The sequence below is a fragment of the Chenopodium album genome, chromosome 9 (assembly GCF_948465745.1).
Source record: "Chenopodium album chromosome 9, dcCheAlbu1.1, whole genome shotgun sequence".
Lineage (NCBI taxonomy): Eukaryota > Viridiplantae > Streptophyta > Magnoliopsida > Caryophyllales > Amaranthaceae > Chenopodium > Chenopodium album.
In genome coordinates, this window is record NC_137842.1 from 62,418,371 (window position 1) to 62,431,331 (window position 12,961).

General features: G+C 28.9%; 1 protein-coding gene across 1 annotated transcript; it reads left to right on the plus strand.

Annotated features, from left to right (window-relative positions):
- The first annotated feature begins 11,645 nt into the window (after positions 1-11,645).
- On the plus strand, positions 11,646-12,695 carry LOC145557893 (putative serine/threonine-protein kinase WNK6). The gene has a single exon (XM_081619070.1). The coding sequence runs from the start codon at positions 11,646-11,648 to the stop codon at positions 12,693-12,695; it is 1,050 nt and encodes a 349-aa protein (XP_081475196.1).
- Positions 12,696-12,961: the final 266 nt, after the last annotated feature.

Consider the following 12,961-nt stretch of genomic DNA (forward strand, 5'->3'; position numbering starts at 1 on the left):
ACAAAAACTACACAAGGAAAACAAGAAAAAAGATGCACTTGCTTTACGATATATTCATGCAGCCGTGAGTAAAACTATATTTCCCCGCTTATATGGATTGAAAAAATCCAAAGAAGCTTGGGATACATTAAAACAAGGATTTCTAGGAAATGAAAAAGTTGTTGCTGTTAGATTACAAAATCTATGGAGAGATTTTGATAACCTGGAAATGCAAAAGACAGAAAATATCCAAGTTTATTTTTCACGAGTCACGGAAATAGTTAATCAAATAAGAAGTCTCGGTGATACATTAGAAGAAAAAAGAGTTGTTCGAAAAGTATTAAGAAGTATGACAGAAAAATATAATTCTGCCACATTTATAATAGAAGAGTCTAAGGACTTGTCAACTCTCACAATGCATGAGTTGATGGGATCTTTGGAATCACATGAGCAAAAATTGAAAAGAAATGCAAATACCGATCAACTTGTAGATCAAGCATTTCAATCCCAACTTAACATATCAAACAAACAATATCAAGGAGAGTCAGAGAAAAGAGGGGGAAACCAAAGAGGACATCAATATGGTAGAGGCCGTGGTACCCAAAATTTTAGCCGTGGCCGAGGACAAAGTAGAGGAAGAGGTCGCGGACAATATCAAAATTATCAACAAAGGTCAAATAATTCTTGTCGTATTTGTGGTAAGTCTAACCATCAATCATCTGAATGTTATTTTAAATGTAAGAGATGTCGTAATTCAAATCATTCTCAAAAAGATTGTTGGCATCAAAATGGAAATAATACAAATGAAGCGAATTTCACCGCTAACGCTGAAGGTGAACAATTATTTCTTACGTGCATGGATGCACAAAATAAGTCTAGCAATTTATGGTTTCTTGATAGTGGTTGTAGCAACCACATGACAGGAAATAAGGACATGTTCATCAAGTTAGATATGGGTGTAGCAAATCAAGTCACCTTAGGTGATGGAAAAAAGGCAAACGTCAAAGGACGAGGAGTCGTTGCTGTTAATAGAAAAGCAAATAACACAAAATACATACATGATGTTCTTTATGTGCCTAATTTGACACATAATCTCCTAAGTGTTGGGCAACTTGTTCAACGAGGATATTCAGCAAATTTTGACAATGGGGAATGCATTGTTACGGACAAAAAATCTGGTACTATATTGGCGAAAGTACAAATGGCTGATAATAAAGTTTTCCCGCTTCATATGCCACAAAAGAAGCTGGCATTGCAAGCAAATGTTATGGATGAATCTTATCTATGGCACTTACGATATGGACACTTGAACCAAAAAGGATTACAATTATTGAAACAAAAAGACATGGTCGTGGGATTACCACACATTGATAGAAATATTCAAGTTTGTGAAGGATGTATATATGGAAAAATGCATCGTCTTCCATTCCCAAAAACTTCATGGAGAGCTAAAGCTCCTCTTGAATTAGTACATGCAGATATATTTGGCCCCACAAGAAATCCTTCTCTACAGAATAAGAGGTATTTTCTATTATTTGTCGATGATTACACTCGTATGATGTGGATATATTTTATTGATCAAAAGTCAAATGCTTTCAAAGTATTTCTCCAATTTAAAGCATTAGTTGAAAGACAAAGTGGTTATATGATAAAGACATTGAGAACTGATAGAGGGGGTGAATTTATATATAACCCTTTTATGGAGCATTGTAGAAATGAAGGAATAAAAAGACAATTGACAGTCTCACGAACACCTCAGCAGAATGGTGTAGCAGAGAGAAAGAATCGCACAATTGTAGAAATGGCAAGAAGCATGATGGAAGAAAAGACTCTTCCTAAAACATTATGGGCTGAAGCTGTAAATACAGCTATTTACATACTCAACCGTTCACCAACTAAAGCAGTTAGTAACAAGACTCCTTATGAAGCTTGGAATGGTAGAAAACCGGTTGTTAGTCATTTAAAAGTTTTTGGATGTATTGCATATGCCTTAAACAAAGATCAAGGTAAAGACAAGTTCGATCCCAAAGGGAGAAAGTATCTTTTTGTGGGATATAGTGATGAATCAAAAGGCTATCGTCTCTTAGACCCACAAGCTAAGAAGCTAATAGTCTCCAGAGACGTTATATTTGAAGAATCGGCAAAATGGAAATGGGATGATGAAATAGTTCATTTTCCTGTGCAAGAAGAAGCTATAAATTCTCGTAACCTAGCTCCAACAACAATAAATAATGCAGCAAACAGTCCGCATAGATCTCCTAATAATGTGTCAAATACACAAACACAAGAAACCTCATCTTCTCCAGTTTTAAATCAACCAGGAAGAATTAGAAAAAGGCCTTCTTATTTGGATGATTACGAGTGCTATTTATCTAAAGCAAATGACACGGAAACATTAGCTTTATTTGCAAGTGAGCCTTCTAGCTATAAAGAAGCATCAAATGACGATGTTTGGATAAAAGCAATGGATGAAGAAATTGCCATGATTGAGAAAAACAAGACATGGGAGCTTGTTGATTACCCTGAAGGTACAGATATTATTGGTCTAAAATGGGTTTATAAAACAAAACTAGACCAAGACGGAAATATTCAAAAACACAAAGCAAGGCTTGTTGTCAAAGGATATGCTCAAAAACCCGGAGTTGATTTCAATGAAACATTTTCTCCAGTAGCTCGTATTGAAACCATTAGGACAGTGTTAGCCATATCTGCACAGAAAGAATTATATGTTTATCAGCTTGATGTGAAATCCGCATTTCTGAATGGTGTATTAGAAGAAGAAGTGTATGTGGAGCAACCACAAGGTTATGAAATTCAAGGGCAAGAAGATAAAGTTTATCGTTTGCATAAAGCGCTCTATGGGCTTAAGCAAGCGCCAAGAGCTTGGAATAGTAGAATGGACAAATATTTTATGAATAACGGATTCAAAAAGAGTCCAAGTGAACCATCACTTTACATTAAAGAAAACAATGATGGGCATTTTCTCATTGTTTGTCTTTATGTTGATGATCTAATCTACACTGGAAATGATATGAAACTCATTAATGAGTTCAAAGAGTCTATGATGCAAGAATTTGAAATGACAGACTTAGGACTCATGAAATACTTTCTTGGAATTCAAGTTACGCAAACCAAGGGAGAAATTTTCTTTAATCAAGAAAAATATATTGTGGATCTCCTAAAGAAATTTCATATGGAAAATTGCAAACCAGTGAATACTCCTATGGCATTGAATGAAAAATTAAGTCAAGATGATGGAGCTAGTAAGGTCGATGATAATGTGTACAGAAGTTTGGTAGGTTCTTTACTATACTTAACTCATACAAGACCTGACATAGCTCAAGCAGTGAATATGGTATCAAGATTTATGAATAATCCTAGAAAATTACATTTTGCTGCCGCAAAAAGGATATTACGATATCTTCAAGGTACTAAGAAAGTAGGTCTAAGATACCAGAGTGAAGTTGATAAAGAATTGATTGGTTATACTGACAGTGATTGGGCTGGTTCCATTGATGATCGTAAGAGTACATCAGCCTACATTTTCTGTTTAGGCACTAAGATAATATCATGGAATTCAAAGAAACAACAAACAGTAGCACTTTCTTTTGCAGAAGCGGAATACATGTCTGCTACTGAAGCAGCATGTGAAGCAGTTTGGATACGAAGAATTTTAAAAGACTTGGGTCTTCAGCAAGAAAGCCCCACGATGATATTTTGTGACAATATGTCTGCTATCGCTATGACAAAGAATCCAGTGTTTCATGCTAGAAGTAAACACATTGAGATTCGACATCATTTTATACGTGAATTAGTCATTGAAGAAGAAATACAGCTCGAGTTCATCAACACTAATGATCAGCCAGCAGATATGCTTACCAAAGCTATAACAACAGAAAAGTTCGAGAAATTTAAAACATTATTAAACATTGCAAATTAAGAGGGGGAATTTGTGAGATAAAAGTTAATTGTACAATGTATAAACTATATTAAGATAAGTAAAATTAAGAAAACTAATAATAAAATAGTAAAACCTAAATAAAATGTAAAGCATATAATGCTCCTAAATTTTCTATCACTATTTATTTAGGATGAGTTTTTCCTATATAAACTGTAATTGATATCATTTTCAATATAAGAGAATATAATAAAAGAAAACATATTCTTCGGTATTATTTCATTTTCAAGAATAAATATAAGTAGGTGCGGCAGCTCTACTCGTTTCTCATATAGTTTATAAATATTACTTATTAATCTGATCCAATCACCCATTATACTTCCGCTGTCTCCAACACAAGTCTGTATTAAGCTGTATATAACATCTTTTTTTTTTTACTGAGCCTTCATATATAAAACTCGAAGCTCAAAATAGAGATGGCTTCGCATCAAAAGGTTCTTATAGAAATGAAAAGAAGTCATCTGCTATGTAAGAAAGTAATAATCAAATTGAAATATCTAAAATCTAAATCTTCTATTATTCATACAATACTTGAACATAGGAAAGGTAAATCTTTTTCTGCACAACATGTATGTATGAAACCGTTATCAAACATTATACCAATATGATTGATTAAACAATTTCCATCGAAATGAACCAAAAGCTGCTTATGTAAGCAGGTCATTACTCATTAGGATATCATGTTTCACTGCTATAATGTTTAAATTGTACACACATTAATCCAATAAAATAAATATCAGCAAAGAACCATTTATGCCTTATTGTCCTGCTACAAATTACCCCCACATAAAGGCTCATGACAAGAGGAGATCGAGACGATCCACATAAAAGTCAAATGAAGATCTATACTAATACACACTAAATGTTACATTGTTACCAATCTTCTAATGTTGGATACTATTTCCTTCTACACACATAGAAAATCCGATATCAACACAATATGCTCGAGGCATGTAACAATGAGGTAGTCCAAATGTATTTTCTGTCATAATTAGAAATCATTCCCTAAAAATTACATTCAACCAATGCATTTTCTTATACATACGATTATACAAAGAAATTCTAAAGGTACAAATGTACAATCGAGGCAGTAAAATTACAGCTCCCCATCTCATAGACTCGACTCAGAATTCGAATCTCACTAATTTTTTTCCTCCCTAATTTCCTATAAATAAATTCCTAATTTTCCATGAAATGTTATAAATGTACTTACAATTTCATAACGCACTAGTCCGAACAACCATAAAAAAAAAAAAAAAAAAAAAAAAAAAAAAAAAAAAAAAAAAAAAAAAAAAAAAAAATCATACTAATCAACAATCACCAAACAATAATAATTTTATTAGGGTTTTACATTAGAAATTAATTTTTTTTTTTTTTCCTACGATTAGATTTAGGTATACAAGCATATAGCAGTAACAAAATATAATAATCAACAAATTGTACAAATACAGTTAAGTATTCTCTCAGATCAATAAAATAAATAAGAGATGATCAAGTAAAAAAAAAAAAAGTTTGATTAAAAAAATCGTTCAAATGCAACGCGATTATAAGAACGATAATTAAAATAGTAATTGAAGAAGAGATTAGTAGAATTACTTGATCGCAAAACTTGTTTCTCCCGAAAATATGAAGAACAAATGATCAAACTTTGTGAATATTGGGAATAGGCTTCACTGAATTTCTCCAATTATTCTCTTTCCCACTGTCCTTTATACGCCGTATGATATTTCCCGCCAAAAAAACTTTTTTTTTCTTTTTCTTTTGAATTTAGATTTAAGTCATTTTTACGACTCAATATTGCAATCAATCATTTTTATTGGTATCATTTGGTTTTTTTTTTTTTTTTTTTTTTTTTTTTTTTTTTGGTGTTTTGAGAGCCACAAGGGGTGGGTGAGAATCGATTCCAGGACCTCCCAAAATCGAGAGGGAAGCTTTAACCACTTGAGTTATCCCTCACTTTTATTTGGACTAGATATAAGACCGTGCGATGCACGGTTCTAGTAAATCTTTTTAATTAATTTAAGATTTTTTTTTACATGAAGACCATTCATCGGATATTTGATTAAAATTTCTAAATTTTTTTATTTAATGTTAACACTAAAGTTATCTTTCGTAGGTTTATTTATTTTACGTGGCGCTTGAATTTAAAATTCCAAACCTTATTCTTTAATTTTGCTTAATAAAAAATAAATGACAAATCATTTTATTTATTGATTAAAATAAGTCCTTTGCAAATGCCTTTTTTTATATACTCGTTCTGTTTCAAAATGTTAATATCATCTAAAATCTTTTAACTATTAAAAAAATTAGGGGCAATCTTCTAAATTTCTCTTTGTATATAAGGAAAAACATAAGGATATGAGATTTAATTTTATTCGTTTCGATGAGTACATTTTTAATATCTAATTTTTATAATATTTTCTAGGGAGAGATTAAAGATATTTACATCCATATATGTAAAAAAGATAATTATTAGTTTTCTAAATAATTTAAATTTTAATTGTTCACTATTCGTTATTTTTACCCAGGTGGCAAAATTCTTAAATCTTATTCGTCACTTTTTCTTAGGTGGCGAGTGAATTTTTTAATTCTAAAATAAATTATTAATCTAAAATTTCATTGGCCTAAATAATACCTTTTCTTATGTGGCGCGTCAAATGCTCTCGAAAAATGCCTACTTTATTTATATATACTAGATATAAGCCCGTGCGATGCACGGTTCTAGTAAATATTTTTATTAATTTAAGATTTTTTTTATATGAAGATCATTCATTAGATATTTGGATAAAATTCCTAATATCATAAGATAATTTTTTTAAAAAAAAATTTTAACACTAAAGTTATCTTTTGTAGGTTTATTTATCTTACGTGTCGCTTGAATTTAAAATTCCAAACCTTATTCTTTATTGCTTAGGTGACAATTAAATTTTTGAATAAAAAATAAATGACAAATCATTTTATTTATTGGTTAAAATAAGTCCTTTGCAAATACGTTTTTTTTATATAATCATTCTCTTTCAAAATATTAGTCTCATCTAGAATATTTTAACTATTAAAAAAATTAGGGGAATCTTCTAATTAAATTTCTCTCTATATATAAGGAAAAACATAGTGATATGAGATTTAATTTTATTCGTTTCGATCAGTACATTATTAATATCTAATTTTTATAATATTTGATAGGGAGAGATTAAAGATATTTAACGTAAAAAGATTTACATCCATATATGTAAAAAAGATAATTATTAGTTTTTTAAATAGTTTAAATTTTAATTGTTCATTATTCGTTATTTTTACCTGGAAAAATTCTTAAATCTTATTCGTCCCTTTTTCTTAGGTGGTGAATGAATTTTTTAATTCTAAAATAAATTATTAATCTAAAATTTCATTGGTCAAAATAATACCTTTTCTTATATGGCGCACCGAATACTCCCGAAAAATGCCTACTTTATTTATATACTAGATGTAAGCCCGTGCGATGCACGGTTTTTAAATATTTCATTCTGTATATTTTTTTGGTAATATCTTAATATTTTTTGTTTTTATTTTCTATTCTATTATTTTAACATTAATTTAAGGTAAAATATTTTGTTAAGTTTTAAATTATTTTTATTCAAATTTTACGTATATAGAACTTAAATTTATAAATTGAAATAAATATTATCTCATTCATCGGATAGTTAGATAAAATCATTAAATCAAAATATATTTTTTAATTTCTAATTATTTGTTAAAAATAATATAAATCCTAATGTAAAAGATAATATAAAAGATAATTTTTGTTTTTTTTTTTCATAATTTAAATATTAAATTACTATTTTTTGTTTTTAATTCTCAAATTTCATTTGTTAATTTTTCTTATATAGTGACTGAAAATTTTAAAAAAATTAATATATAAATCTAATTTTTCATTGGTCGAAATATTACTTTTGCTTATGTGGCGTGTGATGCACGAATTTTTATATACATTTTGTATATAAATATTTTTTTGGTGATCTCTTAATTTCTTTCTTGCATTATAAGTTTTAAAATTTTGTATGAAAGTATCATATCAACAGATATTTACATAAAATCATTAACATCAAATGATAATTTATATTTTTTAAATATCAAAATATAATTTTTAGTTTTTTAAATAATATAAATCCTAATATCTAAAGATAATATTTAGTTTTGTAACAAATAAAAATGATAAAATTTAATGTTCTTAAATAATTAAAGTCCTAATGAATTACTATTCGTTGTTTTTACCTATATGGCAAAAATTTAAAATTTCATTCGTCACTTTTGTTTAGGTGGCGAGTGATTTTTTTAATTCTAAAATAAAATAGAAATCTAATTTTTAATTGGTCGAAAATATACCTTTTCTTATGTGGCACTCCCAATGCTCTCCAAAAATGCCTACTTTATTTATATATATTAGATATTAGATTAGATTTTATTAAGTAATTAAAATTGGAGCACATCTATCTATCTATCTATCTATCTATCTATCTATCTATCTATCTATCTATCTATCTATCTATACTAAAAGAGAAGCGCCTCAATGTGAGCCTGACAAGTGTCGCTATATGATTCGCTATCTTATATTATTTTATTTTATTTTTAATGTTTTATACTTCCATATTAAAACAAGAATATTTTAAGTATGTTATTCTAAATGACTATATAAAATATTATGGAAAAAAAATGTAATATCACATTTAATTAGTAAAGTCTAGCATAGTGATAATAATGGTAAATGGTCAGAGCATGATTTTATAAATGAAATCTTTAATATTCCCGTCAAAAAAATATTATGGTAGCATAGCACCCGTGCATAAATATACTTCCTTAATTAGTAAACTACTATGCCTCTTCTTATAGATTTCTTAATTATGTTAAAAGTTTACATCCTTAATTCTATTAGTAATATTATGGTAACATCGTGATATCGTGTATATATATACTTCCTTAATTACTAACACCTTTATTAGTAAAATGCAATTTCATATCTTATTTGTAAAGTCTATAAATATTATGATAACATGATACAAGCATCTATATAAATAATGATTTACATAAATTAGTCAAACATAATATTGTCACATATTTCGTATAAAAAAAACGGCAAAAATAAAATATTTAACATGTAAAATCAAATCATAATATTCAAATAATAAAATAAGATACAATTTTTTTTTGCATTATCATCTATATAATACGTTAGTCAATCAATAAATCAATCAATAACAATATACTAAAAGACACACCAGCAACGACACGTGTCATCTTCTGGTGTGTCCTTAGTATATTTTTTTAACAAAAAAAAAATTAAAAAATTGATAAAAAATGTACGCAAAATATTTACTTCCAAAATTTAGAAAAAAAAAATCGTATAATAATATACAGTATTTATATAGTATATATATATATATATATATATATATATATATATATATATATATATATATACATATATATATATATATATATATATATATATATATATATATATATATATATATATATATATATATATATATATATATATATTATGATAACATGATACAAGCATCTATATAAATAATGATTTACATAAATTAGTCAAACATAATATTGTCACATATTTCGTATAAAAAAAACGGCAAAAATAAAATATTTAACATGTAAAATCAAATCATAATATTCAAATAATAAAATAAGATACAATTTTTTTTTGCATTATCATCTATATAATACGTTAGTCAATCAATCAATCAATAACAATATACTAAAAGACACACCAGCAACGACACGTGTCATCTTCTGGTGTGTCCTTAGTATATTTTTTTAACAAAAAAAAATAAATTAAAAAATTGATAAAAAATGTACGCAAAATATTTACTTCCAAAATTTAGAAAAAAAAAATCGTATAATAATATACAGTATTTATATATATATATATATATATATATATATATATATATATATATATATATATATATATATATATATATATATATATATAGTTTTTTCTTAAAAAAATCATGAATATATATTTTTCAACTTAACATAGTTGGTGAATGAAAAATTATCATATTTGGGGAAAAAAATGTCATCAAGGTTCCAAATAGAAGAAAGCAATATAGTATATATTCAAAAAAGATAAAAAAATATATATATATTTTTTAAGTACCTTGATTTGAGATTTAAAAAAAAAAAAAATTTAAATTGATACTCCGTGACAAAGGTTGAAAAACCGTGCATGGCACGGGATCTAACCTAGTATATGATAAGAGCAATCAATAGGAATCAAAGAGCTATCTCCTAATTGTTAAACTAGGGTTCACTATGATAAAATTGTTTGGCTAGGAATTAGTAAACCGTGCATGACACGGGATCTAACCTAATATATATTAAAATTGCATGTCGAGACAAAACAAATAAATTTAATACAAGTATACAAAGTAGTGTAACTTTTTTCTTACATTAGACAAAGCGTAAATAGATGTATATGTATGGTAAAAGTTTACCTCTCTTTAAGTGATTTTTATTTATTTATTTTTTTTTTTTGAGAAAGAAAAAAAAAAAACCACTAAGGATCTAAGTATAAATAAGTGTTATAGTAAAAATAAGTTGCAACAAACTTAATTACACATAACCTAATACAAGTATAAGGGTTTTTAATTTTTTTTTTTTTAAATTATAGATAACCTCTAGCTTTATTATAGTAATATTGAAGTTTTTAATTAGTTATAGTGACGATTATTTTCATATGAAGATCTTATAGTGTATATAGTGACATATAAGTAGATTAATACCAAGTAGAGTTGGCTTATAATAAATTAATGTACATTCATCTCAAAATCATATACGGATTTATAGTGAAAAATGAGAAATTTAAGAGTTCAATCCATATAGATTTTCTCAATTGTGTACGGAGCAAAGCTTTAAAAGTGAACAAAAGTACAAGAGATTTACCAGGCCATACACTTATTTTATAACAGTTCATACACAATAGCATAAAAATAATGGATTGAGTATAGCTAATGAAGTATAAGTAGTGGAACTATTGATGTAGTGAATTAATATCTTACAATGTAAGTCCATATTTTAATATATTTTTGTAAGCAATTCCTTATATACTACGATAAATCGATAATCCTATCTCTACCATTACATTGTTTTTTTCATTTGCATACTTTTTTTTATTTAAAACTTAATTTTTTTCTTTTTTATTTATTTATTTTTTTATTACAGAAATGCTCCTTTGTTTTAAATTACTGACATAACCGACTTCTTTCTAGTTACAAATCAAACTAGTTAAAGTAGCCAACTCCTATTTTTATTTAAGGGGGAAAAAAAAAAGTTTGTTAAATAAAAATCAAGAAAGGGTTCCTAAAAAAATTAAAAAAAAATTAAAAAAAAAAAAAAAAAAATCAAGAAAGGGTTTTTTCATTTCTTGATCATAACCGATTTAACTAACTGCCATAACAAACTCTCAGACCAAAGAAGATAAATTCGTTTGGATAAAATCTTGATTCTGTAACAACCAAACTACCCTTATAAATATCAACCCACCCTTACAAATCAAATCATTCCTCAACCCTTTTTCAAGCACTCTTCATTATTACAGCAACATTTTCAGAAATACTACTTTCATCACCAAAAATCCTCAGAAATCTCTCTGTTTCTGTTCTGTTTTCTTCCCTTCTTCTGTTAATCACTCCTTCATCAGTACACAGCCATGTCGGGTTCGGGTTCGGGTTCGAGTTCACAAGCGATAATGCTACGACGCGGTGTAGCGGAGGCAGATTCCGAGGGGCGATACGAAAGGTACCACATGACAGTATCACACCCCCACCCCATGAAATTAGTCTATGATGGAATTGATACAGATACTGGTGTACAAATCTACTGGTGTAAGATTGTCTTAGGACTTTCAACAGAAGAAGAAGTCAAGAAGAAGAAGAAATTCAAAGATTACTGTATTGAGCCTAAGTTGTTACAGTCTTTACAACATGAAAATATAGTAAAATGTTTCCATTTTTGGCCTGATGAAAATCTGAAGACTGTTCATATGATTACTGAGGCTTTTTCTTCAGAGAATTTGAGGGATTACAGTCTGAAATATGATCTTGTTGGTAATAGGCAAACAATCAGGAGATGGTGTAAACAGATTCTTTTAGCATTGGACTATCTTCACAGTCAAACCCCGCCGATTATACACCGTGATGTTAGCCTGGAGAACATCTTTATTAATGGGAATACAGGCGAGGTTAAGCTAGGAGAGTTTGGTGCCGCGATAAGGCTTGAAGAGGGTGCTGATTTACAGGACTATCCTGGTGCACTCGAGTACACGGCACCAGAGGTTTTTATGTTGGACTATGATCAGCGGGCTGACATGTATTCTTTCGGGATGTGTGTGATTCAGATGATGAGTAGAGACAAGATTTACAGCGAGTGCAGAAATCGCGCTGAAGTTAAGTCGTGTGTTCAGAGAGGTGAAAGGCCTGCTGCGTTTGAGAAAGTGACAGATCCTCAGTTTAGGCATTTCATTGACTGCTGTCTGAACCTTCCACATGACAGATCTGAAGCATCTGATCTGTTGAGACACCCTTTGATTCACTCGGAGGCTAATTTTGAAGGCATACGAACAGGGTTGAGCAGTGAAGGTATAGCTGATGCAGATGAGAGGCTCCGCGGAATGATGCAGGGAGGAGGCAGAGGAAGAAGCAAGCCTGTTTGGCGTCAGAAGCTGTCAAAAATGTCGTCGATCATACGCAAGAACTTGTGATCCTGTCTTTAGTACAATACTGAACTTTTCCTAGGTATCAGTTCTTTTATGTCAGACTACAGATTATAATCAGTCTTTAATTCTAGGTGTTTTAGTATGTTAGGTGTCAATAAGTATGATTACACTCAGTTTTTAGGTTGATGCTGAGGTTTCTAATCATGCATGTTAGTAGTGTGTGTGTGTGTTAATCAGCAGACAGAAGTTTGTGTTTGTTGATTGATTTTCATCAGTTGTAAGTGTTTGATTTGTGTCAACAACATTGCTGA

Excerpts from the sequence above, each read along its gene's own strand:
- LOC145557893 (XM_081619070.1), top strand. The coding sequence starts at position 11,646 with ATGTCGGGTTCGGGTTCGGGTTCGAGTTCACAAGCGATAATGCTACGA.